The sequence below is a fragment of the Vipera berus genome (genome assembly GCF_964194415.1).
Source record: "Vipera berus genome assembly, chromosome: 9".
Taxonomy (NCBI): Eukaryota; Metazoa; Chordata; class Lepidosauria; order Squamata; family Viperidae; genus Vipera; species Vipera berus.
Genome location: NC_138212.1, coordinates 10318580 through 10346572, shown reverse-complemented (window position 1 = coordinate 10346572; position 27993 = coordinate 10318580). Strand labels below are relative to the sequence as shown.

The window sequence follows — 27993 nt, the reverse complement described above, 5'->3', positions numbered from 1 at the left end:
TTGGCTCTTTTATGAATCGTGGACTTCAACTCCCAGAATTCCTGAGCCAGCCATGCTGAGGAGAAATGGAGAGGTTTCCAAGCTGAGCCATGCTGGCTCAGGAATTCTAGGAGTTGAAGTCCACGAGTCATAAAAGAGCCAAGGTTGCCTACCCCTGTCCTAGGTATACCTCCTTCCTAAAAATCTGACCATTAATTTACCAATATGTTTAAAATATTTATGTGGAACCAACATAAAGATTGTTCTCAATACATGTATCGGTACAGGTGGTTCTTGACTTATGACTGTAATGTAACCTGCCGATTATAGTCGCAAGTAGTGATGGTCATTAAGTGAGATGGACTTGCTTAATGACTTCCACCCCCTGCTCTCCCTGAAGTGGCTGTTAAACCAATGTGCAAATGTTTAAGTGAAGCCTGGGGTATCTCAGGAGTTGAGGAGGTCCTGGGAAGCTAGTTCAGGCCCAGGCCCACCTGCCTCCTACCCAACATTGAGGCACCCTGTGACCCAATTCCTATTCCTTGGGGTCCCCACAGGCCTCAGCCTGCTTCCCACCCAGCCACCCAAGGGAGCCTAAAGCCCAGAAGCAGATACTACCAGCACATGGGCTGCTTCATGGCAACCTTGCGCTATTCTACAAGCCCAGGAGTGGACATTTAATTTTCCCAAAGGGCCACATGAGAAACTGAGATTGTTTTGGGGCCTGCTGCTGCCCCCCTGTCCCACTGCTGATGTCCCAATGGCCCTGTCAACTCTCTGACGCCGTGAGGGACTGCCAATGGGTTATATGAGGCCCATGGGCTGTAAAATGTCCAGGTGCGAGCAAGCAGTAAATGATAATGATAATGATAATGAATAATAATAATAATAATAATAATAATAATAATAATAATAATAATAATTTGGAAGGGACCTTGGAGGTCATCTAGTGCATGTATTTGTCTGGAAACAAAAATAAGTATATTTGATGATGATGATGTTGAAGTTGGAAGGGACTTTGGAGGTCATCTAGTCCAACCCCCTGCTCAGGCAGGAAACCCTATACCATTTCAGACAAATGGCTGTCCAGTCTCCTCTTAAAAACTTCCAGTGTTGCAGCATTCACAGCTTCTGGAGGGAGGTGATTCCACTGGTTAATTGTTCTAACTGTCAGGAATTTTCTCCTTAGTTCTAGGTTGCTTCTCTCTTTGATTAGTTTGTCATGAGCCTGTAGGGGGCTCCATTTTTAAGGAGATTGTACAGACAAATGGAGCCTCCTTAAAGAGCAAGAAGCAGACGGAAGCCTGCAGAGACCCAGCGGGGTGGGTGGGACATAGGTGGGAGAGCCTGCTGCAATGGCCCTGCAGTCAATTGTAAGGGTGAATAATCACTGTGGCACTGCAGTAACTTGGAAAGTGGGTTGTAAGTATCTTTTGGGGGAGTGTGTCATAACTTGGCATAGTTGTTAAGCAAAAGGGCATAAGTCAAGGACTACGTATACTGATGTAAAATCCATGAAGTTTGTTCTTTCCCACAAACTATGGACTGTTTTTAATCCACCTTGTAAATACCCTGTTTCACACTAAACTGGATAATTTCCTGGGGATTCTTGCTTGTAGAAATCAAGGATATTTTGCCTTTTTGAATACTTACTCTCTACTCAGTAACTCTGTTCCACAACATGTTTCACCCAATTAACCCCTAGCCTTACACCTGTAGAGTTCAGATGAGTTAGCTAGGTATATGGTTAGCCTATATCACTTTACATTTAGAGCCAGCTATAGCTTGGCCACCTAATGAGAAGGAAGGACTCACTGGAGAAGAGCCTAATGCTGGGAAAGGTTGAAGGCAAGAGAAGAAGGGGACGACAGAGAATGAGGTGGCTGGATGGAGTCACTGAAGCAGTAGGCATGAGCTTAAATGGACTCCAGAAGATGGTAGAAGACAGGAAGGCCTGGAGGAATGTTGTCCATAGGGTCGCGATGGGTCGGACACGACTTCGCAGCTAACAACAACAAATAGCTAATCAGTTAATGGGTGTCCCCGTAGCACAGGCATGTCAAATTCGCGACGTCACGGAACTTTTTCCCATTGCCGAAAATGGGATGGGCACGGTTTCTCCGTGACGCTCCGGCCCGCGGGCCGGCAGTTTGACACCCCTGCCGTAGCAGATTAACTTCACCCTGGCTCAGTTAAGTATGTTGTTGGAACAGGGCCTAGTTGAAACAGGACTGACTCAAAGGCCTGCCCGTACATAGAATAGAGCCAGTTAAATTCTAGGCAAGTTGTGAGCCCAAGTATGCCTGCTCAATGAGCCATGGGTGGCACAGTGGTTATAATGTAGTATTGCAAGCTAATTCAGCTCACTACCAGGAGTTTGATCCTCACTGGCTCAAGGTGGACTCGGCCTTCCATCCTTCTGAGGTCAGTAAAATGAGGACCCAGATTGTTGGGGGCAACAGGCTGACTTTGTAAACCACTTAGAGAGGGCTGTTAAAGCCGTGTGAAGTGGTTATATAAGTCTTAAGTGCAATTGCTAGTGCTATGCCCTGATTGAATGTGGCTTCTAATACTGTTAAGTTGAGAGGGAATTTGTTCTTTAGAAATACTCAGAAATGAGTTTCTGAGCCACCAGCTGGTTATTTGATGCAAAATACTCAAAAGTTGTCTCACTGGTTGAAGTGGGAAGAAGAGAGATTTGGCAACTGCTGGAGTTTGGCTTTTTTCCCCCCTGGGTGATGTTATATAACATCTTGTGTCTTAGCAACAATGGTAAAATATCTGCTAATTCCCAAGCATTCCGGTCCTTGTGGGTGACAGCTACTTGTCTATTTCTGCCAGATCAAAGATGCTAGGATTATGCAACTAGTCAACTCTGTGTAACCATACTCTTTGCGTCTGGTTCACTGCTGAAAAACAGTTAACACAAAGGGTCACATCTGGATTATAAATCTGGAGTGTAATCCAGGGCTGCATTTGTATGGTTTCTGTCTAAAATGCAGATGGTTCAGTCAAGGCAGATCCCTTCTGACAAGAGCTTTTCATTATAGCATGTAAAAAAAAGATGCTGGAGAAGACTAGCAGTCCTTTGCATTGGTGCATATTTTTCCCCCCATAAGACACTTGTCTATTATGCATTTTTCTCTGAGGTTATGGAAACAGCCTGGGTTTCTATTTTACTTCCCTACTCACCTTGGACTGTTTTATCATCCCTACTAGCTACATTTCAGGGCATCTGGAAGCAGCAGAGACAGGGAGCAACTTCTCCTAAATTCAGTTCAGGAATGGAAAGGAATCTGAAAATTGCCACACATTTTGGGGAACAAAGCCCAAAATGTGTGGTTCAGGATGAGTTGGTACATCCGAACGACTCGGTTTAACCAACTTGCTCTGACTAAAGAAGCTGCTTGCATGAGGAGTTGCTTTGAAACATCTCAAATTGACATGATAGCAGTGTTCCAATATCTCGGGGGCTGCCACAAAGAAGAGGGAGTCAAGCTATTCTCCAAAGTGCCTGAAGGCAGGACAAGAAGCAACGGATGGAAACTAATCAAGGAGAGAAGCAACCTAGAACTAAGGAGAAACTTCCTGACAGTTAGAACAATTAACCAGTGGAACAACCTGCCTCCAGAAGCTGTGAATGCTCCAACACTGGAAGTTTTTAAGAAGAGACTGGACAGCCATTTGTCTGAAATGGTATAGGGTTTCCTGCCTTAGCAGAGGGTTGGACTAGATGACCTCCAAGGTCCCTTCCTCCTCCTCCTCCTCCTCCTCCTCCTCATTATTATTATTATTATTATTATTATTATTATTATTATTATTATTATTATTTATAAATTAACACAAACAAATTCAGTTGCCATGACTCAGTTTTCAGACAACTGTACCTGGATGACTGAGAATCTTCCTTGACACATTCAGAAAGGAATGTTCTTACAGATGCAATTCAGATAAGTTTTCAGCTTGTTGAATTGGCATTTGTTATGATTTGATCTGTTTAGGGCTCAACAGGTGGCAGCATAGGTCAAGCCTGTCCCAAAGGTGTTTTTTTCCAAAAGGCAACTGGACTTGGCTTTTCCTTTTCAGACGTTTGGCTTCTCATCCATGAAGCTTCTTCAGTTTTGACTGAAGAACTGAAGAAGCTTCTTGGATGAGAAGTGAAACCTCTTCAAGGAAAAACAAAGTCCAATTGTCTTTTGAAAAAGCACCTTTGGGACAACCATGACCTGGATGACTGAGAATCTTCATAGACCCAGTTACTACTTGGATAGTACATGCCCAGAGAATTCTGAGGGCATGGTGAGCTAGACTGGGAAGTCAGAAAACTCATCCAGATGAAGGAAATAGCAACCTACCATCATAATCTCCAGAATTTAAACTCCGCTATAAAACATCTCCTTTATCTTTTATTGTCTGTTTTATTCTTAATAATTTCCCTGTTGCTATTATGTATACTGACATTAAGCAGTACCAAGCCTTCTTATGTTAAAAATAGTTTAAGCAGAAGCATGTTGCAGACAGTCTGGTTTGATAGGGGGAAAACCCTAGCAGCTCGAATTTCCCAGGACAGGACAAACAACATAGAAGGACCAGATTTTGTTTACTGTACTTAAATGCCTAGAAGCTCTGGGCAAATCAAAGATTATCACTTGATGCATAAAATGTCATAAAAGAGGACATCTTCTTTGATCTTCTCCTTGTGTTTTTGACCTAATCTGTTTTGCAAGATGGTGGTGAATATATCAAGCTGGGACAGGAAAGACTTTCATGCCAGCTTTTTGTAGGAAAGGGATGATGACGATGATGATGATGAAGAATCTCCCACATTGTTTTCATTTTCCCAACACTACGCAAATACAATTCTTCCTATCATTAAAAGATACAAAATTGAATATAAACATCCTCATCATATTTGGGAAGAAAGGAGGATCAGGGGAAAAAACACTGGATTGTGCGGTATTGAACTAATTGATAGTGAAGAAGTTAATGTTAAATAGGTGAATCCAGACAACACGTTGTTTACTAAGCATATATATATAAAAGAATTTCCAACAGGCAAGTTTTCTCGGGCCAAATTCTTTGAAATCTCTGTTGTTTCTTTGCAAGAAACTACGTCTTTTCATTGCTTTGCTCTCGGCTTCCATTTTCTATCACTCGGTAGGCGAGCTTCCAAAAGACAATTTTCATAGCCCCAGTAAGATTTGGATAGAGAACTAGCCAGACTCCCAAAGATGTCATTTCCCCCCTCCCCCCATAACTAAAATGGGAATCATTTTTTTCTCAATGCTCACTCAGCAACCCTGGCCTTTTGGTGTGTATTTAAGGCCTGGAAGGGATTCCTTTCCTGTTTTGTCAAGTTTCCCAGCTGTTTGTGGCTCCAATCTTGCATGTAGGTGTAATACAGCATCTGGGAACAGACAGTTTGGCAAAGTTCCCTGACCCTGGAGTTCCCACTCTTCATGTGATATGACTTCTTTGGAATTGCCTTGGAGAATGAGAGCTTGAGAATGGCTGGCTGTAAGGAAAACCAGGTGAAAAGTTGGGTTTGGGGGTTTCTATAAGCCCACCTCGTTTTAAATAAGCAAAGCACAATATTTGTAAGCATAATTTCTCAAGTCTGCTGCCTGAATTTGCAGGAATCCACTCTTATCAGCCACTGTTGTCAATATTGTGGCTACTGTGACATTTTTTCCTTTGGATTTTTAACCTGAATCTGCCAGGAAAGAATAATATGCCTTTCGATCAGAGTTAACCTGCCCAGCAGTTCATTTCCTTTCTTCCCACCCCCACCCCCCTTTTTTTGAACTTATAGCTACTCAAGAAAAATTGTCTGCATTAACAGAAATAACTAGGTCCAGTTTACTCTGTTTAATATATAACTATACAACAGGATAGGCTGTGCAGATAAGGTGAGGCTGTTCAGATGAGCCTTTGGGTTTTATTGATTCTCCATGATCCAAGTTTTTTTTTAAATTATAGTTTTATTAACTTTTATATGAACAGTAGTAATTGTAACTACAGAGCACTTACAAATTTCAGCCTAAATTATTCAAACTGTATGCATAAGGGGAAAAAAAGAAAAGCAGTAAAATGACAGAAAAAAAAGCAGAAGGGGAAGATACTAAGAAGATAATTAGAAAAAACAACAAAACCTTTGTTTTGCCAAAATGACCCATTTCATTTGTGCAGTATTTGCTTGCTCTATGGCAGGGGTCTTCAAACGTGGCCCTTTTATGACTTGTGGACTTCAACTCCCAGAATTCCTCAGCCAGCTTTGCCAAGTTTGAAGATCCCTTCTCTGTGGCTCTCTGCATTATTGAAATGTCTTCTGTGGTTGGCCAACAGGAGCAAGACGTGGCTTCTAACCACATCTCTTTCTGATGACAAAAATATTTTATTGCAGTTTTGATCTTGGGTGGAGAGTGAGAGGTGTTAGGACCCTTCCATTTCTTCTTTTTGCTTTGTTTCAAGGAGGTTACATTTTCCAGAGTTGTAATGAACAATTAAGCGACAGGATTCTAAGGTTCTTCACGTTTCTTGCTTTCCCTCACTCCTTGTGCAGGTATATATTATACAAATGTTTACTAATATAATACTAAATTTACTAATATTTTCCCAACATATTTGATATACCCTTAGCATTTTCTGCTCATTTATTTCTTTGTTTAAATCAGGGGTGTCAAACTCAATTTCATTGAGGGTCACATCAGCATTGTAGTTGCCCTCGGCGGGCCGGGTGGGTATGGCCAGGGTGGGCGTGGCCTACTGGGTGGGCGTGGCTAGAGTGCGTATGGCCTACTGGGTGGGCATGGCCAACTCTACATCGTTCGCATCAAGGGTGCCTATGGGGGCCTGGGCAGGAGTGGGACAGATCTGAGGGTCTCTGGCAGAAGGAGGGTCTCTGGGCCAGGGCCAAGGCAGCAGGGGCCGTTCCCTCACTGTTTCCAGGATGGCTTCGCGGGCCACATGAAACCACTTTGCGGGCCGGATCCGGCCCCCGGGCCTTGTGTTTAACATGTCTGGTTTAAATGAACCACAATTAAACTAAAACTTATATTTTCTCTTACTCTCTCCTTTGTAAAGCTAGCCAATATAATTGTTCTGAGCTTTCTCACTTTCCTCTTTGAGGCTCCTTTCCAAGTTTTTTTTTGGGGGGGGGGGAATTCCTTTAAATATTTTAGACCTCAATTCCCAAGCCATATTTCTTGCAAATTCAAGGCACTCTCCCTCTCTTCTTCCAAATAACATACATTGGCCATCTGAATTTCTCTTAGTTGGAGAGGCGTATCTCTATGCTTTGAATGTAGGAAAAATGTGAGGAAGCAATTGCTTATCTACTTTTTTCCAAATAATAGGTGTGAATTATGAATATCACCACAGTTTTTTTTAACTTTCCAGCTACATGAATGATGCCTTTGCTTGTTACTGTAGTGGGAAAGAGAAGTTAGTGTTAAAAGGCTAAGCCAAAAGCTAATAGGGTTTAAGAGCAGGGATGTCTTTCTCTGATATGTTCCACATGAATTTCTGGCCACAGGTTTCAGTCCACAAACTTTTTCTGCAGTGTTTAGATTTCAGTAAAAGGCATTAATAAGATATGTGGCTGAAGGTGATTAGAAAGGTCATGGGTTTGTTTGTTTGTTTGGTATGAGGGTGCTTGTTAATAAAACAAAGCTAAAGATCTGAGCTTACTATGATGGGCATGGGCATCCCTTGCATGAAACTCTGTGCACTAAAGGAGGATATTTGTAGCTCAGAGCTGAAATGAGGGGCCCTTGGTGCTGTCTGAGCTTGGTTGTTTTCTTGCAGACGTTTCATTACCCAAACTAGGTAAACATCATCAATGCTAGTAATGAAACGTCTGCAAGAAAACAACCAAGCTCAGACAGCACCAAGGACTTCTCTCCGCAAACTGTCAGTAAAGTGAAGTCCCTTGTTTATTAAATGTGTTTAATCATTTGGTTCCTCTAAGGCAGGTGTGTCAAACTGCCAGAACCATGGGCCGGTTGCATCATGTGGAGGGCGCACCCACCCCAACTCCAGCAATGCAAAAAAAGTTGCCATACGTCATGTCACGACACGTCACGTGATGCGGCAAGTTTGACACCCGTGCTCTAAGGAGTCAGGATACCACTCATGGTTCTCTTCTTGCTAATGTAATCTTCCTAGGATGAACTGCACGGGATGGGTGGAGACCCTCTCCCATCCTTGTCTAACTGGAAAAAGAAGGAACTGTTCACAAAGACTAACCTTCTCTGCTAAAGGATGTAGAGGTGGTGTGGTTATAAATGAAATCTCTACATCTCAGCTTCTGCAGGACTCCATATGCACACACCTGGTTCTCTGATGCTCACTCAGTGCGTTTTTCATCTGCAGCCATGAATAATGCAATGGGATTGTGTGTTGGTTCTATGATTATATTTTTCTTTTCAAAGAGACTTGCTATGTTAAGGTGGGAATCTTTTATTTCTGTTACCATGACACCCTGTTGCTCATAGGTACAAATCAAACGAAGAGTATGTGTATGTGCGAGGCCGTGGACGAGGGAAGTATGTATGTGAGGAGTGTGGAATTCGCTGCAAGAAACCCAGCATGCTGAAGAAACACATTCGCACGCACACAGACGTCAGGCCCTATGTCTGCAAGTACTGTAACTTTGCTTTTAAAACCAAAGGTAAGCACCAGTCAGCTCCTGAGCTCGTCTTCCTAGTGCATTGGCTTGCTGGTTGACATTCCCTTGGGGACAATAGCAGATATGATGCTTAAAGTTCAGCTGGAGAAGACCTAGAGCTTCAAACGGGCTGAAGTTGGCTGAAGCATGCCAAAGCGAAGCTATCAAATGCTGGGTAATCAGATCACAGCGAAACCTTTGAATGGAGTATGCCTTTAGTTCAGGCAGTGCTCGACTTAATGGGCCACAATTGAGCCCAACATTTCTTAAGTGAGACAGTTAGCATTTTTTCCAAAACCCGTTAAAATAGTCAATGTAATATACAGGTGGTCCTCCACTTAAGACCACAGTTGACCCCAAAATGTCTGTGGTGATTTTACGACCTTTCTTGCCACAGTGAATCACCGCAGCTGATAAATTAGTAACAAGGTGGTTAAGTGAATCTGGCTTCTCTGTTGACTTTGCTTGTCCAAAGGTCACAAACGGTGATGGCACAACCTCGGGACAAAGCAAAGGTCATAAGTATGAGTCATAAGTGGCCAAGCATTTGAATTTTGATCACATGATCCTGGGGATGCTACAAAGGTCACAACTTGTCAAGGAAATAATTTAACAGTGAACCAGCTTATGTAACGAAAGATGTAAGATGTAATGGTGGGAATGACTCAGCAGGATCTGTGTCCCTTTAAGAGCCGTTTTATAAAGGGAAGGCTCTGCTGATGTGTTCACTCCTCTTCTTCCGTTTCCTACTGTAATTGTGGTTTGTTGGATCCTGCTGTCTTAGCACGTGTATGTATATTGTTCTTGGTGTATGATATTGTATACTGTAAGATAAACCACCATTTAATACAAACCACTGTTTACTGTGTTTACTCCTGTGTTATCTCGGCACAATAAGACTGTGCACGCTCTGACATAACTGGAAAACGGTCATAAGTCACAGTGCTGTTGTAACTTTGAACGGTCACTAATGAACTGTTGAGGACTACCTGTATAACATTTGAGCCCGGGGAGATCAGAACCAGTGGTTGCCATGCTAGAGAAAATCATTTTGACATAAATCACCCTTGTTCCTTCACTGAAAGCATATTTGAACAATGAACATCTATACCATGCACTCGTTAATTGAACAGGCAACCAAATAATATCTTGTTACAGGGCAAAAGCCATGCAGCGGCATCGTTCTGTAAGTCCTATAGGCATTCAAGGGCACCTCCAGCCTTATGTGCTTGCAATCTCTAACACATGCTATCCATTTTTATCCTTGACATACTCTTATTGGCAGTTTTTCATCAAAGAAACATACAGGTAGTCCTTGACTTGCAACTTTTCATTTAGTGACCATTCAAAGTTTTTCACAGCACTGAAAAAAGTGACTTACATTTTTCACGCTTATGACCATTGCGGAATCCCCATGGTCACATGATCAAAATTTGGACACCCAGCAACTGGTTCATATTTATGACGGTTGCAACATCCCGGGGTCATGTGATCACCTTTTGCAACCTTCTGACAAGCAGAGTCAATGGGGAAGCCAGTGAGTAACCGTGTTACTAATTTAGCAACTGCAGTGATTCACTTAACAACTGTGGCAAAAGGGTCATAAATGGGCAAAACTCACTTAACTGTTTTCATTTAGCAACTGAAATTTTGGACCCAATTGTGGTGATAAGTCGAGGGCTATCTGTATTCTCCCAAAGGACTGTACTTCCAATCCAAATCGTGGGTTTCTCACTTTGCCTGCCCCACACATCTCTTTAAGCTTCTGGATCTGTTAGCTTTATTACTTCTCATTTTTGGTTTATTGATAGTTAAGAGATAGTTTTAATTCTTGAAATAAAGATAATTATGAAAGCATGACTGAACTGCAGGCAGAAAAATTTATAAACCAAGAGAATATGAAATATGAGCAAGCTGCAGCTTTTTTATTGCTGAATGTGATAGGAAGAGGGATGGTTTAAAGTAAAATAAACATTTATTTTTAAGAACATAGTAGTATGGTTAAATTAGAAGTATAGTATATCTGTTCAATACTCTTAAGAGCACAGTATTCCTTTCTTTTCAGTGGAAATAGCTCATGATGTTCCTCTTTGCTGCATGAAGCAATTACTTTGAATCAATTACAGGCATGATTTATAATAAATCAAATCAAATCAAATAAGGGAACTCAGCTACCAGCCATTGTGTTGTTGAAATATTTTCAGAAAGTAACATGTGTTCAGATTTGGACAAGTGGCACCTTAACTTAAACTGGTATGGATTTTTCTGCAAGTAATAGCGATGATGGTGGTGGCACAGTGGTTTGAAGGCAGTACTACCAGCTGCAGTACTACTTCCGCTGACTGCTGGCTGCCAGCAGTTCGATTCTCACCGGCTCAAGGTTGACTTAGCCTTGCATCCTTCCGAGCTCGGAAAAATGAGGACCCAGATTGTTGTGGGCAAGAGGCTGACTCTGTAAAATACTTAGAGAGGGCTATAAAGCACTATGAGGCGGTATATAAGTCTAAGTGTTATTGCTATTGCTATTCACAAAAATCATTAGTGTTGCATGAGCACTAAGTCTGGGCTTTGCCAAAAGACTCTGTGGCCAATTAGCTTGTTCTAACCTTGACCAGATATAGAAACCTCTACCTAGGACAGGGGTAGGCAACCTCGGCTCTTTTATGACTCATGGACTTCAACTCATGCTGGCTCAGGAATTCTGGGAGTTGACGTCCATGAGTCATAAAAGAGCCGAGGTTGCCTACCCCTGACTTAGGATATCAGAAACTGATATGAGAAATGTGCATATTTTTGCTTAAGGGAAATCAGCTTACAATTGAAATGTAAATTCAAGGGTTCAGAATGCCTCTCTTGGGTTATTCTCATTTCTAGTTCCAGGGGAATCAAAAGTCACTGTTGGCTCTGTGTTTGAATTCACATAGTACATTAGTTTGAAAGGCGTCAGTTGCAAAACTGGAAATAGCCAAGGCTTTGAAAAGAGATATTCATTCGGCATACAATGCTTGCTCAGAAGGACCACATGAATGGCTATGGAAAAAGTATTTGGAACTTTTCTCTGATAACTTGGTGTAATTGAAAAGTGGGATTGCACATTTGTGAGGCAATGCAAGTTCTGGTCTAGAGTTCACTGACCACCCTCTGAATTTTGAGATGTATATAGAGTTTGTTGTGCGGTTCAATGAAACATAGGCATGGGGAAATGGGCCTTCGTTCACTTTTGTTTAGAAGTTTTTTTTCTGAAGAAAATCAGAAAGAATCGAACTTCTTTTCCAAAGTAATTAGATGCTTGGAATTTGCTTCTCTATCCCTCCCTTCCTCCCTCTCTATCTACCTACCTACTGTACGTACCTACTTAGGATCTCCAATGCCTTGCTCAGAATCCCCTCAATTCCCATCATCCATTCCTTTTGAATACCTTCCACAACTCTTGGTAAGAATAAAGATACCATACAGGAGGAATAAAATATCTTTTCTGATTCCATCTGTACTTTTTTTTTCTTTTTTGTACATTGTACAGCACTGTACACAACAATTGTGTGTCCAATATGGGGAGATAGATGGGGTATGCGCAAAGTCAGTCTTCTTTTTCTCTCAGCTTTTAATCTGAGGCAGAAAAAAAACAGCAGCTCTTAAAATGTTGCAAACGCTTCTTTGAAGGTATTTCAAATAAGTTCCTGAGTATCTACTGTGGCTTGTCTAGACAGAACAGAGTACAAGTAGGCAGGTAAAATAGAACATATGCAGTAAAGATAATCACACCATTTTCAGGACCTTGGACAACTTCATAAAGAAAAACTATTGTCCCAGCAGAGAATACAGTGTCTAAGAAGGCAGAGAACCTAGTCATTTATTTAATTCCTGGGGGATGATGGCAGCAGTCTTTAAACAATTCAAGACAATTACTGTAGTTTTGTGCTGCTTGTGTAGCTGAAAAATAGTAGAAGCCTTAGGGTTATAATGTAGTTCTCAGAATTTGAGGTGGCAGGGAGAACTGAATTTTCATATAAGGAGGGCATAGAGGAAAACTTTGATTTCTCTTGATCAGATGGAGATTTGCAACTCATCTGTCCCCTGAATCTTTTTTCGGTTGAGTCTCAGTGTAAGGAACGTCATAATGCTTGCATGATGAAAAGATAAGTCCTCATCTCTGCATATAAAAGATAGGCTACACAACGGAAGTCTATCAGAGCAGACATAGAACATTGTTTCTATTCTGGTTCCAACTTTGTCCATTTCTAAACGTTATTATAATATAACTTTGGAGAAAGTGATACTTGGTGAAAAGATTGTCAACAGTTTTTCTGGGATTTTACCCTGAAGCTTAAACTAGCAAAATGTTCCTAGTATCTGTGGTATTATCAAAAGTTTTCAGGAGAAGATAAGAAATCTAAATAGAGCATTATGGGACTTGGCATGTTCAACTGATGCTATATCAAGTCTCAGATACTTGTGAAAATAAGATAGTTGGGCAATCAGGAAATAATTTGCAGTCAGATTTGTGTCCTCCAGAAATCTCAGACACTGGACAAATACAATAGTCATGTAAACAATATTAGTCATCGAGTTACAAGGAAGAATAGCATTTATTCCTTCTGTAACGAAAACTCAGCATCTGGAGAGATCAGTTTGATTTGAAGAATTCTTTCATCTCTGAGTTATCTCCCCTTGCCAAGTTTTCTTGCTTATGTGTTTGTTTCCTAGAAAGAAACCCAGTTCTATTGCACAAACAAATCTGGGGTACTTTTCAGTGCACTTGTTATCATGAGTAAGTGGGGTGTAGCCTTTAAATGAATTTAAGCAATTTCAAATAGTCACCTTAAAAGGTGAGAAAAGATTAGCTATACCAGGGGTAGGCAACCTTGGCTCTTTTATGACTGGCTCTGGAATTCTGGGAGTTGAAATCACCGCCTTGAATTAGTTACGAAGTAATAAAGATGGGATTAAAAAAAAGCACACCTTAGAACTGAAAAGCCCAATCTGGACTGAAGGAAGGAAGGAAGGAAGGAAGGAAGGAAGGAAGGAAGGAAGGAAGGAAGGAAGGAAGGAAAGAAGGAAGGAAGGAAGAAAGAACAGAAAGAAAGGAAAGAAAGAAAGAAAAAAAGAAAGAAAGAAAGAAAGAAAGAAAGAAAGAAAGAAAGAAAGAAAGAAAGAAAGAAGGATGGAGAGTAGACAAAAATGAACTTCAGCACTAACAAGAAAACCTGTATCCATATTGAGCTAAAATTGGGAATAATATAATCTATTATTTAATAACTTCCATTGTTCCCACTGATATAATTAAACATTATGATATATGTGAAGGTATCTGCTCGGGGGACTGAGGTGTAACAATTCATTGAAAACATACCTCTACAATGAATAAACCTCAATGTATCATGTTGATTTTTTATTATTAACAATTCATTCTTCTTTAGATGGTGTAACATGCCAACTATTTTAAGGTTCTTCTTGATTAGATAATTGTAACAATAGGAAAAATAAGTTCTATTCATTACCACTTTCATATTAGAAACGGGAGAGGAATGGAGTGTTGTCTGATACCATTACATTGATCCATAAGCAAAAAATGGAATCACTGTCCAGATTGATTAATCATTACCATGATACTGTATATCCACATGCTAAACATTCTGGACTAATTTGGATAACTTCTAACCCCTATATTAGGGTAATATATATTAATTTGAGGTCTGAAATACGGTGCAAACTTCTAAATTCTCCAGAACTCCTCAATAATCTAGAATTTGAAAAGTATGTTAAGACTAAGGGGCCTGAATTCAAGTTCTAGTCCTAAAAGGGATTCTGAAACGTTCTACTTATGCTATAGTACTTGTTGGTGAGAAAGAGGAGAAGTTTTGAGGCATCGAGGATTCTTTCAAACACTTTAGTTTGAAGAAATCCTACTTTTGTAAATAGAAAATCCAGTAGTTATTCTAAATCAGAAACGTAGGATCTTTTATTTATTTATTTATTTATTTTATTACATTTATATACCGCCCTTTCCCTGAGGACTCAGGGCGGTTTACAGGAAATTAAAAACCACAATACAAAAGTTAAAACCAGTTTAAAAAAGATTAAATTTATCCCTGTATAAATAAAACCCCAATTAAAATAAATTAATCCTCAGCCTGGGCCAGAGAGCTCAAAGAGCCAGGTCTTCAGGCCCCGGTGGAATGATCGGAGGTCGGGGGCAGTCCTCAGCTCCACTGGCAGCTGGTTCCAGAGGGCAGGCGCCCCCACTGAGAAGGCCCTATCCCTGGGCGTTACCCGCTGGCAATCTCTTACCGGTGGGACCCTGAGCAGACCCTCCCTGTGGGAGCGCACTGGACGAAGGGCACTTGATGCTGGCAGCAGGTGTTCCCTCAAATACCCCGGACCCAAGCCATGTAGGGCTTTATAGGTAATGACCAGCACCTTGAATTTCACCTTGAATTTTCTACATTAAGTAATTGGGACAATAGTTTTTTACGAGCCCACTACTGAAAAACTTTTTTTTTCTCTAGGTAAAGTAGCTCATAGAAGAAACAATTGGACTCATGAGTCTTTTTGTCTCTCTAATCTTATAGTTCAAGAATACATATATAGCAGTTTTCAAGATAAAGGCTAAACTAACCCTTTGAGTAAGATTATGTCAACTGTACTTCCCCAGTGTGGATTGAATTGGGATATAAAACAAATGGGTGGAATCAGATTAAACGAAACAAAACTAAACTAAACATGATTTTGCTTGATTTCAGTGCCAGTCCATTTACATTAATTTATCTCAGTTGATAGGATTATTTCTCATTTAATAATTTCCCCCTCCTCTGATTCCTGGTAGCAACTTCAAATTACTGTGGGGGGTGCGCCCAAGACTTTGGTGGGGAACATATCTACCTGGCACCTCAGTTTCCCCCCGTTAATTTATATAGCTAGACTTACTTGCCCAAGAGTTAGAAACACTGTTGCATTAAGAGAACTCAGATATGAAAACATATTCAGGAATGAACCAAAACTTTAAAAGTCTTTAATAATGCCTTCTTATTTTTGATCTACTCTGTCCCTTGGGGAGAAAAAGTGTATTTGTGTGAAAGGCTAATAAAGGAAAGGAAATGTTTTGAAATACACTTGCAGTACTCCAACCGTAATTTGATTTCATTTCTTTCATAGCCCAGTCATATGTCTTCCCTTCTGTTGCACATTTTCTGTTTTGCTGTTTAAGGGAAAATAGACATTTACATCTGGCGATTTTGATGGAGAAATTGGTTACTTAGGACCTGATAAAGTTTGTTTTCTCTATCTGCTGTTGGATACAGGTTCTGAGGATTCACAATGAAGCTAGTACTACATTCCCAAATGTTTCTCCGGCTTGGGTGTTTGAGAATTTCTCCCTTCCTTACATTCTGAACTGCAAAAAAAAAAAATCCTTCTAAGACTGTAGGATTGTAAACACTCGTTGTTGCAATCTCCAAAAACACATCATGCAATCCCTTTGTCTTTTCATTCTCTGAGACTTGTAACTAACTTCTATGGTTGGGTCAAGCAACAATTGCAATTTAATTTACAGACGTAGACTGAAGGTTTTTTTTTTTTAATGACCCTTAATGCATAGAGTCATGAGGCTCTTATCAGGGTTTCCAATGATTCACTAGCTCAATCCCTCATCATGTTCTTCTATTGCTTTATTGCAACGTTCTCCACTCAAGTCACATTACTTGAGTACCTGGAAGCTGAGCAGTTACCAGTTTTGATTTATTATCGGACACGTAGACACTATTCCCAAAGCACAGCCTATATTTAATTTGAAGCAGTTCTTGTGTCTGTAGCAAATCTGTTTTGCTTTCAAACATAAGAAATTAAGGGAACTCTAGATAAAACCTCTTCAAATCTTTTCTGTTTCATATATAATAATAATAATAATAATAATAATAATAATAATAATAATAATAATAATAATAATAATAATAATAATAATAATTTGCTTGCCATTGTGTTCAGATCATGATATAATGTTAACTGATCAAACTTTGCATGCAGGCACTGTTTTTTTATGCTGGAGAAGACTCTTGAGCAGGGGTCTTCAAACTTGGCCCTTTTATGACTTGTGGACTTCAACTCCCAGAATTCCTCAGCCAGGAATTCTGGGAGTTGAAGTCCACCAGTCATAAAAGGGTTAGGTTTGAAGACCTCTGCTCTTGAGAGTCCCTTGGACTGTAAGGAGATCAAATCAGTCAATCCTAAAGGAAATAAACTCTGATTGTTCTTTGGAAAGATAGATCCTAAAGCTGAAGCTCAAATATTTTGGCCACCAAATGAAAAGAGAGGCCTCGTTGGAAAAAATCCTGATTTAGGGAAGATTAAAAGGCAAAAGGAGAAGGGGATGGCAGAGGATGGGATGTTAGATAGTTATTGATGCAATGAACATAAAATTTGGCAAACTGGGAGACAGTGGAGGATGGGGGAGCTGGTGTGCTGTGGTCTATGGGGTTGCAACGAGTTGGACATGACTTAGCAACTGAGCAAAGACAACAGTACTCCTTTAAAATAATAATAATAATAATAATAATAATAATAATAATAATAATAATAATAATAATAATAATAATAATAATAATAATAATAATAATAATAATAATAATAATAATAATAATATGTTGATTTAGATGACCTGATTAGTGATTTCCAGAAGTTGGGAGAATATAAAAATTGTCTGAGGTTTTTAGTGAAATGGTAACAGAGACCTTGAAAAAACAGACTGCAGAGTGCAAAGTGTGTGCCTTTAAATAAATAAAAAATATATTGTAAGGATAAAGCAAGAAGTGAAAGAACCATCGCTAAAAGTTTATCCTAAATTAAAAATGAGAATGTAGTCATACTCTAGAGGAGAACCTTAGTTTCTTCTTTGTTTTACTCTACTCTCAGATCTCTTTTGACACCTTTATCTTTGCTAATTTCTGGAGTAGAATTTATGATTGGGTTAATGTCTTAGGCCAGTAATTTTTTCAGACTAAAAAGACAACCCAAGTTAATAGTTCTATTAAAAAAATAATCTGTGAGCTTTTGGATATTTGATCTGGGAGTTCCATCATTGCCACCTCAAGAATTGCAGCCACCTGGCACCCCATAGGCATGATATGGCCATCTCTGCTTTATGCACTTTGGCAATGAGCATCCCGGATCCCTTCCTCTTTTGCATGTCACATAGAAGAGTTCTGAGTTGGCTTTCCCTGTTTTTGCAAAGCATGTGCCTGCTGGCTTTTCCTGCATTGCATGAGAGCTAGCAGTTGTGAAAAGCAATTCTGTAGTAATTGGGAGAAGCAGACAACAGATTAGCCACTGAGGGCAGCTGCTTGATGTCAAGAGCAGCAGCTTTCTGTTTCTGGCTTGGAATGTAAAGCATCACTTGCCGATTATGTTACTGTTTGCTACCTGTAGCTAGCAAACTACCACTGACAATTTGTGCCTGTTCTGTTTCATTTGCAGGGAATCTGACTAAACATATGAAGTCAAAAGCCCACAGCAAAAAATGTCAGGAGATGGGTGTGTTGGCGTCTACACTAGGGGAGCTGGAACCAGAGGAAGGTAAAGATTTGGGACTGCACCTTTGGGGAATGGAACATGACGCTCTCCACATGGCTGGGATTGAGTGCTCATGCCGAGAGTCACCAACCACTGCTGAGAGATTATGACAGTTGTATTGGGAATCATCTCAAGGGTCTTGGTTGCTCACCCCTGTCACCCTTAGACACCATTCTTGATGCTAAGTAGGGATGCAGATCTGGGGGAACATTTGACTCGTATTCTAACAAGTAAGTGGGAACTTCTGCTGGGTGGCTTCTTAGATAAATGTCCTTTTGGTGGAACATAGCCTCCATCTCCATCATTATGAGAGCATGAATTTTGCTTACATTCTTTTGAGAGTTGTCAGCACTGATGTGAGACAGAGTGGGGAAAATGTGGATTCTGAACTGAGATCAATTCAGGCCATCATTCCCACAAGTTCCACAAGGAGAGAGGGAGGGAGAGAATGTATATGAGGGTTAGCAAATGGGAGTCCTGACACATTTGGGGTTCTGGCTTCATCCATTCTTCAGTTCAGCCTGCCCACCATGTCTTGAGTCAGTACGATCCTCTTTACAAGAACATTTTGCCCATACTTGTTTTAGAACATTGGATGCAGAAACTCACAGTTGCTTCAGCTTTCTCATTCCTAGCTAGCACAAGTCCTGACCAAATGACTCGGATAGTGGATACTTCTACTTGCGGAGTACATCTTCTGATGCATGAGTTCACATAAAATCCTAGACCAGACTAAAAAGAGGCCAGGTGGTTTGTGGTTCAATGTCTTTTATGAAACCACACTGCTATTTCAGCATGTTGTATGAACCAGGCCATTACATTAAATATGTGGCTTACCTGTTTCAACATAACACATTGTTTGAACTCTGTCACTGTGTTTTGTTAGATTGTGGTACTGTATGTTATGTGATCCCATCCAATGTCTTGCTGCTGCAGAATAATTTAAAGTGCTGCATCTGTGATAATGACACACCGAGCAATAGTTTGGGCTGTTTTTGCTTTCTCTACAACAATCCCCGTGCAGCCTTTTTCTCCTCCAGGATTCTAAAAGAAGCAGGAGAGGCTTATTACAGGTAGTCCTCAACTTACGGCCACAGTTGAGCCAAACTTCTCTGCTGCAAAGCGAGATATATTTGCTGAGTGAATTTTGCCCCATTCTATGACCTTTCTTCCTACATTGATTAAGTGAATCAATGCCGTGGTTAAATTAGTAACACGGTTGCTAAGTGAATCTGGCCGCCTCTTGCCTGGCAGAAGGTGGCAAAAGGTGATCACATCACCCTAGGACAATGCAACTGGCATAAATGTCAGTTGCCAAGCATCTGAATTTTGATCACGTGACCATGGGGACTGAGGACCACCTGTACTTCTTCCACAGAAGTAAAGGAAACCCATGAATCTTGAGTGGTAGGATTTAATTCACTTTTAATCCAGACATATTCTCTCTCTCTCTCTCTCTCTCTCTCTCTCTCTCTCTCTCTCTCTCTCTCTCTCTCTCTCTCTCTCTCTCTCTCTCTCTCTCTCCTCCCTCCCTCCCTCCCTCCCTCCCTCCCTCTCTCTCTCCCTCCCGCCCTCCCTATGTCTCTGTCTGTCTGCCTGTCTCTCCCTCCCTCCCTTCTTCTCGCTGTCTTTCTCTTTGTCTGTCTGTCTGTCTCTCTCTCTCTCTGTTCCTCTTTCTGCTTTGCACCAGGCTAAAACAGTCTTTGTTTGGAAGCAGTGGTGCCTTGCCAGAGTTTCACCCCTGGGGATGAAAGCCCACGCAAGCCAGGGAGGCTGAGGGAGCATTATTGTGTCAGTCACAAGGGAGGTGCACTCAGATGTGTCAGCCAACGGACATATGCTCTGGCATCAAATTGCCGGAGGAGTTTTCGAGTCTGTTAACTTACTCAGAATAACCGATGAGCTTCAAGGGAGCTTTTCCACAAGGGTTCCTTGGCTTTTAGATGGATTATCTCTGGGTCGCTTTCAGGGGCATTCTGAGACATTGGGTGGCTCTGGCCAAACCATGACGTCAGATATATATTCTAGGTTTTCAAAGGAGGAGACAAAGGGAATGAAAACAGATCTGTTCACTTGACGGCTTGCTGCAGATTGTGATTCTGTCTGCTACTGTAGAACAGAACAGAGCAGAATAGAGCTGGAAGGGACCTTGGACGTTTTCTAGTCCAGTCCCCCGCTCAAGCAGGAGAACCTATACCATCTCAGACAAGTGACTGTCCAGTCTCTTCTTAAAAACCTCCAGTGATGGAGCGCCCATGATTTATGGAGGCAAGCTGTTCCACTGGTTAATTGTCTGCACTGTTAGGAAGTTTCTCCTTAATTCCAGGTTGCTTCTCTCTTTGATCATTGTCCTACCCTCTGGTGCTTTGGAGAATAATTTGACCCCCTCTTCTTTGTGGCAGCCTCTCAAATACTGGAACATTGCTAACATGTCACCCCTATTTCTTCTTTTCTTTAGACTAGGGGTCCCCAACCCCCGGTCCATGGACCAATACCGGGCTGCAGCATGCCAGCAACCGGTCCGCACAAAAAAGCAAAGCATCATCTGTAGGATGCAGGCAGCACACAAACCCATGCACTCTCCGGTCCACAGAAAAACCTCTCTCCATGGAACCAGTCTCTGGTGCCCAAAAGGTTGGGGACCTCTGCTTTAGACTAGCCAAACCCAAGTCCTGCAGCCATTCTTCATATGTTTTCGTCTCCAGGCCTTGGATCATCTTAGTTGTAGAGAACTGCAGGACAGTGAAGGCTGGAGCCAGGAGGGTCTATGACAGGGGTAGGCAACCTGGACTCTTTTATGACTTGTGAATTTCAACTCCCAGAATTCCTGGAAGTTGAGGTCCAAGAGTTATAAAAGAGCCAAGGTTGCCTACTCCTGGTCGATGATGACTCGCAGCAGCCAGATGGGTGTGGTTGGGTGGTCACAGCCGGATTGCCATGACTAGGTCACCGTGAATGGGTGGGCATTCCGATGTGACTTCTGTGCTGACTCAGTGAGGCTGAGCTGGCTGCACCTACCTGTCCGTGCATACCCAGCCACGCCTACCTTACTATACCAAATCAGCCGCTCCCAAGTGAGCGGTGTCGAGCCGGCCACACCATGCTGGTCACACCCACCCAACCCTGCCCACCTGGTCACGGTGACGTGGCTGCGACCACCCAGCCATGCCTACCCAGCTGCGCCCACCTGGTAAGTGAATTTTGCCCCATTTTACAACCTTCCTTGGCAGAGTTGTTAAGCAAATCATTTCAGTTAAGTTAGTAACACGGCTATTTTTTTTATTATTATTTTAATTCCATTTATATCCCGCCCTTCTCCGAAGACTCAGGTTGGCTTACAAGCTTAGCAGTAGCCTTCATTCTATGTATATGCCTGCTTATTATGGCTTTCACACACACCCCCAAGCAGCATTATTACAAAGTCAGCTTAATTGCCCCCAACAATCTGAGTCCTCATTTTACCTACCTCAGAAGGATGGAAGGCTGAGTCAACCTTGAGCCTGGTGGGATGTGAACCTGCACTAATTGCAGACAGCTGGTGTTACTTAAGGAGGCATTAGCCCACTGCTCCACCAAGGCTCTTCTATTAAGTGAAGCTGGCTTCCCCATTGGCTTTGCTTGTCAGAAGGTTGGAAAAGATGATCGCATGATGATCCTGGGACACTGCCACCGTCATAAATATGTGTCACTTGCCAAGCATCTGAGATTTAATCATCATCTGATCATGGGGATGCTGTCGTAAGTGTGAAAAACAGTCATGAATCTCTTTTTCAATGCCATTGTAGCTTCAAACAATCACTAATTGAACTGTTGTAAGTCGAGGATGACCTGTGTAGGACAAGAACCATCAGGTCAATTCCTGGTAGAGAGAGATCCTAACTTGAAAGAAAGAGTTTCATGAGGCCTATTAAACAATGAAAAAAACAAAAAAACCTGCCTCCTGAAGACATAGGTGTTCCATCAAGGTTAGATAAACATTTGTTTGGGATAGTCTTGAGGATTTCTGCTTGGACAGTGATTGGACTAGAACAGGGGTAGGCAACCTTGGCTCTTTTATGACTCGTGGACTTCAACTCCCAGAATTCCTGAGCCAGCACGAGTCATAAAAGAGCCAAGGTTGCCTACCCCTGGCCTAGAAGACCTCTAATGGCTCTTCAATACTAGGATTCTGTTATTTCATTCTTTTAAAGAAATGTTGACCCATTTGCTATATTTCTTCATCAAAACTATTTTAATTCCTTCTCCCCTCACCACCCCCGTCCCCATCTCCCTTTTTGAAAAACCTCTGATTGGTCTTCCCACAACAAATCAGTTTGCCTTCTATGTAATTTTATGTATTTCTGTTGAGGAATAATGTTCCAAAGGGTGATAGGATCATAAATCATCCGTCTGTCATATAGATAAATAAGTGAGATACCCCAAGAGCCAGTGAAATCTGGATACCTGAGAATTCTTGGTGGATACTGATCCAATCCTAATCCTCATGTCCCAGTGCAGAGCTAAACCTGGCTGTCCCTTTGATATTTGGTGTTCATTAACTTGGCAATGCAACTTTCAACTCAAAAAGCAACCCGCTTTGCATTTTAAGTAGCTCTGCGGGATTAAAATATGTTCAAATGGTTTTGCAATGGTTCTTTAATATAGGGAGAGTGCTGTGTATGAGTTTTAGTGACCTTGCTGGCTGTTCTGTTGACATGAGCCAATCAACTGAGTGAGTAAAAGGAGAAAAAACAGCTCAATTCTGGCCTTGAAGGGCAGCTGTGCTGTCACAGGCCTGATGAGGTGACTTGGCTACTAGCCAAGCTGATGTGGGGAGATTTTGAGACAGCATTTCCTTTAGTCCAGACTGATATATTAGTTTTGGAGGCACATTTAGAGGAGCAGAACTTCAAGGTCTTTGTAAACTCATAGGTAGCTGGGCAGGTGAAGACTGTGGCCAGGAGGGCCTTTGCTCACTTCATCTTGTGGCCCTTTTTGGAGCAAAAGGATCTTGCTTTCCTCATCAGTTGGTCCTGCTTGGACTATTGCAACATTCTGTACGCTGAGCTGCCTTGACCACCACTTGGAAGTTAAAGTTGGTCCAGAATGCAGCAGCCTGATGGTTCGCAGGAACACATGATATTGGTTGCCAGGAATATGTTACATTGGTGCTCTGTGCTCTGTACAGGTTACCTGTTGGCTTTTGGATACAACTTAGGTGTTGGTTTTAAAGTCCTCTATTGTTTGGCATTGATGAACTTTGAGGATCACTTCTTTCAAACAGAATTAGCTACTGTATTGGGTAGGGTTAGGGTTAAGCATTCCGGAAGAAACTGCTGTTGGTTTCCCATTTTTGCAGAGTTGGGTGGGTGAGAATTGCAAATAGTGCTTTTCAGTGATTAAGCCCGTATTTTGGAAGAGCTGTCCATTGCAGAACATGATGATGATGATGATGATGATGATGATGATGATGATGATGATGATGATATCCATTCAATCATGTCCAATTCTTGGTGGTTCTATGGGCCAGGTCTTTCCACATCTTCCGATCTTGTGCTACGTCTTTAAGTTGTTCTATGTTCTGGATGGTGTCAGCTTTGATGGTGTCCAGCCACCGTGTTCTTTGACAGCCTGGTTTCCTTTTACCACTAACTCTTCCGTTGGACAACATATTTATCCCAAATTATTAGTTTTCCAGAGGCTATTAAAAATGGAACAGTTGCAGATAGCTTACGGGAATTTAGACAACCAATTGAATATTTGTTGTAATGTATAAATATTTTACTTCATTAGTCTCTCACCATGAACATTTTAGTTGCCTTCAGCTGTGTTTTGTGGTAAAATGTCAAGAGACTTCATTGTTATAATCTACAAATCGATTGAGTGAATGGATAAACAAAATTCTATCTCAATTTTCCAGGATATTTCAGGAAGTAGGGAGCTTTGAGTTGTGCATATTAAAGCCTCATTTGATGCTCCTTGAACTATCCCTGAACATGATTATTTCCCCCGCTTCTACCCAGCATGAATGGGAAAGGGAAGATGGGAAAAAAGCCCATAATCAGTGTCTATCATAGGTAAAATCTGTATTAGTGGCAGAAGCAGTATCTTAATCTTGTTTTGATTTAGATTCTGCTGAAAACGATATGAGATGGACCTGCACTTTTAATGAAATTTACATTTCTAATTTCCTTTGAAGTGTGCTCCCTCATTAATCCAGAACATAGTGGAGTTCCCTCCAGTTATCTCCCAGGAATTGTTTGTCCTGAAATTTGTACATATGTCTGTATATGAATATGTGTACATGTATTAATATATCCTTATCTGATAAACTGTTCTACTCTGCTTCCATCTTTTAGGAACCACTGAAGATCTCTTCCAAGATTCAGAAGGACAGGAGGGATCTGAGTTACCTGAACACCAGTTTTCAGACTTGGAAGAGTCTGGTGATGATGATGATGATGATGATGATGACAATGATGAAGAAGAGGAGGAGGAGGAGGAAGAGGAAGAGGAGGAAGAGGAAAACCAAGAGGAATCACTTGGAAATCCTTCTGAAACGAAGAATACTTCCCTTCCAGGGAACTTTCCAAGAAGTCCTCTCCCTTCCCAGGAGAAAGGCACCAAGACAACCTTGTCCACAGTGGAAGATGTTCCTTCTGGCAATGAGAGTACTGTTTGTTGTTCCCAGACTGCCTCCTTAGAGCCTGAAATGAAATGGTCAGCTGACAGCTGCGAAGTTGCTGTGTGCCACAGCTTGTTAAGACTTCACCGACCAGCTCAGACCTCCAGTGCGCTCTCAACTTCGGCTGAGAAGGAATCTGTTAGAAGACCACAGATGCTCTTAGCAATGGATTTGTCAGTCTCCAAAGATATCACGCCTAGAAGGAAGTGTTCCCCAAGCAAAGACTCTGAGATTAACAGCAGTGGAAACAACCGGTCCTTGACTCGAAAGCATCTGTTAACCAAAAATGAAACTTCACCAAAAAGATTGTCATATACTGGAGAAATGCCCTCCACTCACCACGCTCTGAGAGAGTCATTTGTCTTCTGTAATTCATCACCAAGACTTGAGATCTCACCAAGCAGATCTCACCTTTCTTCAAAGACAGAGCTTTCGTCACCCTTATACCTCCCGCCAGCAAGAGGGATTTCTCCGGTGAGATGTGTCTCTCCAAGCAGGGAAATGTCATCATCTAGATACTTATCTCTGAAGAAAATGCTGTCACAGAGCTATTCAGAGCCACCTTCACGGTATCCATCCCCAGGAAGAGAGGAGTTGCCTTCTCAGAGCCAAATGGCAGCAGATGAAAAAGTACAAAACTTGAGTAAAACTCAGTATGGAATATCATCTTCAGTGCCTCTACCTCACAGGTCCCTTGACAAGGATACAGAGCTGCATGAAGACCCTAAGCTGGTAAGCTGTGCTCGGAGATGGGTAAAATCTGGTCCTCCAGGTGTTTTTTTTTCATTGCAATGTCTATTGCCTCACATCATGGGCCATGCTGGCTAGGGATGATGGGACATAAAGGTCAGCAATATTTGAAGACCCATATATTGCCCATTCCTGCTTTACCTCCTTGCTCTTCAAGTGGTGGGTCAGGAATTTGGAAATGGATATTGCCCAACTGAAGATCAAAACCGTCATTTTCATGATGTGCTCTTTTGGGGTGGTGGTGGTGATTTTTTTTGTTTGTTTTCTGTTGTGTTTTAAGACAGAGCACAGAAAAGAGAGAAGGATAACCAGATACAATGGAAGATGTTCTTTTAGTTTGTCTCCTTTGAGTCATCTTGCTTTTCTAAATTAAGAACGCCTTATTAAAGTAAGCCAGTATTTTGTGTCCACATCTGTATACGCCAGACTTAAAAGAGTTGACTTTTTGTATGTCTCTTGTCATTGCAGAAGACAGAGTCCAGGAGCCCAACAGTTTCACCAGGCATCATTCAACATCTCTATTTCAGACCTTTTCAGTCGCTCCACGAAGTACCCATTCATGCTCCAGATCGAGTGGAAGACCATATTTTCAGTCATCTCCCTTTGCACTCCCAGCAATTACCCAGGAGCCCTTGTCCGATGATCCCAATTGGGGGCATCCAAATGGTCCAGGCAAGGCCCAGCAGCCATCCCAGCTTGGGGCATGGATCAGTGATGTCCCTGCAGGCCAGCTACTTTGAACTCGGTGGTAGCACTTCTGAATTCTGCCAGATGAAAGTCAAGGGCAAAGAAACTCCAAACAGACACGAAGCTCCTTCTTCATCGACCACTTTGTCACTTCAAAGCGGCATCTACATGGAAGAAAAAATAAGGACTAGTGAACTTCAGCAAATACGATCCAAGGAGGGATACAGGGTAAAAAAGTGTAGTTCGGAGCAGGAGAGCTGTACGGCCACCCAGATGAGTTCTTGCTCAACGGGGGAGTGTTCTCCAAAGCCTTTGGCTCATGGGGAAGGACCCTTCACCAAGAAGGGGAAGAAAGATGGTGGCAGCTCATGTACTACTTTCAGATCCACCTGCACTTTTATTTCAAGCCTCCCCATGCAGTCACTGGACCGAAGCAGCAGCACGGGCTGCCTGTTGGAACATTCGTTCAGCCAGTCCTCTCACCAGCTCTCCAGCAGGAGAAGGAACCTGTCAGGAGAGCCAGCCCCACCAGGAGGGGCACCTAGGAGAAGAAGTCCATCCTTGGAACATGCTGCAGGCTTTGGCTTAGCTCAAAGCCGAGTGGAGAACAGTACAGGAAATACTTAAGCTCCTGCTCTTCTCCTTCTCAGCAACTTCTCAGATGTTTAACAACAGACCTTGGTCAGTGCTGTTGGTTTTAGAGTAAATCATTGCTACAGGAAGTTCCCTTTGGTGTAGAAAAATCATGGTCCCTCCCTCCATTTTACTTTCACATTTCCTTGTGCCTTTTATCAATGCCCCTTTTTGTTGTGGTTGCTTGACATGCACACACAAACACACACACACACGCACACACATGCAAAACTGAAACTACAAGTGTTTTACACACTTGAAAAGGCGTTAGTCACCCCTACCCCTCCATTGCCATTAACCATGTCTGTTCCAACGAACTCCGATAAATGCAGACAGGAAAGAGTCAAGAATCTTTTCCAAAGGATGCACTGAAAACTTCTAGGAAAATTGACGCCTCTTCAGAGATACTGATTAGAAAAAAAAATCTGCTCCCCTGTACAGAAGTTATAATCCCCCATCCCTATTTATTACATGCTTTATTTAATATGTGGTGAAGTGCTTGTTATTTTATAATGGTTCTTTTTTATTATTATTATTATTATTATTATTATTTGCATTATTCTGATTGCCTGTAAATGTGCTTTAAGGACAGCTGTGACTGTTCTGATGGGGGGGGGAAGAAGTGTTTACCCTTGAATTGTTGATGAAATTAGCACTTACTTTGGGGGAGGTATTAATGGCAGTGAAAATAATTCTGTCTCCCTGCCCTGGAAAAAAAAGGGGGGTGGGGAGAGAGGGAGAGAGATTGGCGATCTCAGCAGGTGCCTCCCTAAACACAGCCCACAAAAGCACTTTTTAAAAAGGGACACACAGACATATGGAGGGTTATCCCCTTTTAAGAAAAAAAAATTGGAAGGAAATAGAAATATATTGAATGTAAAAAAAAATGTTTTGAGAATGGTGTGGATCTGTTCATTCTGGCAGCCATTCTTGCTTTAATGCTGACATTCCACGTCGCTGCTGCTTAAATCTATGTGCACACAATCCTAAAGGGTGCTTTTTTTTTTTTTTTACCAGCCATGGAAGTCGGCTGGTAAACGTTGGCTGAGAC

At 41.7% G+C, this 27993-nt stretch overlaps 1 protein-coding gene across 1 annotated transcript in view; it reads left to right on the top strand.

Annotated features, from left to right (window-relative positions):
• HIVEP3 (HIVEP zinc finger 3) overlaps positions 1-27428 on the top strand; it is a gene marked incomplete at its 5' end in the record, with an annotated part of 43257 nt that extends 15829 nt beyond the window's left edge. The window contains 4 exons of the mRNA XM_081334842.1: positions 8475-8650; positions 18113-18211; positions 24547-25604; positions 26091-27428. Coding sequence (XP_081190968.1) covers positions 8475-8650; positions 18113-18211; positions 24547-25604; positions 26091-26936 — 2179 coding nt within the window. The 3' untranslated portion in view covers positions 26937-27428. The remainder of the gene's footprint in view (positions 1-8474; positions 8651-18112; positions 18212-24546; positions 25605-26090) is intronic.
• Positions 27429-27993: the final 565 nt, after the last annotated feature.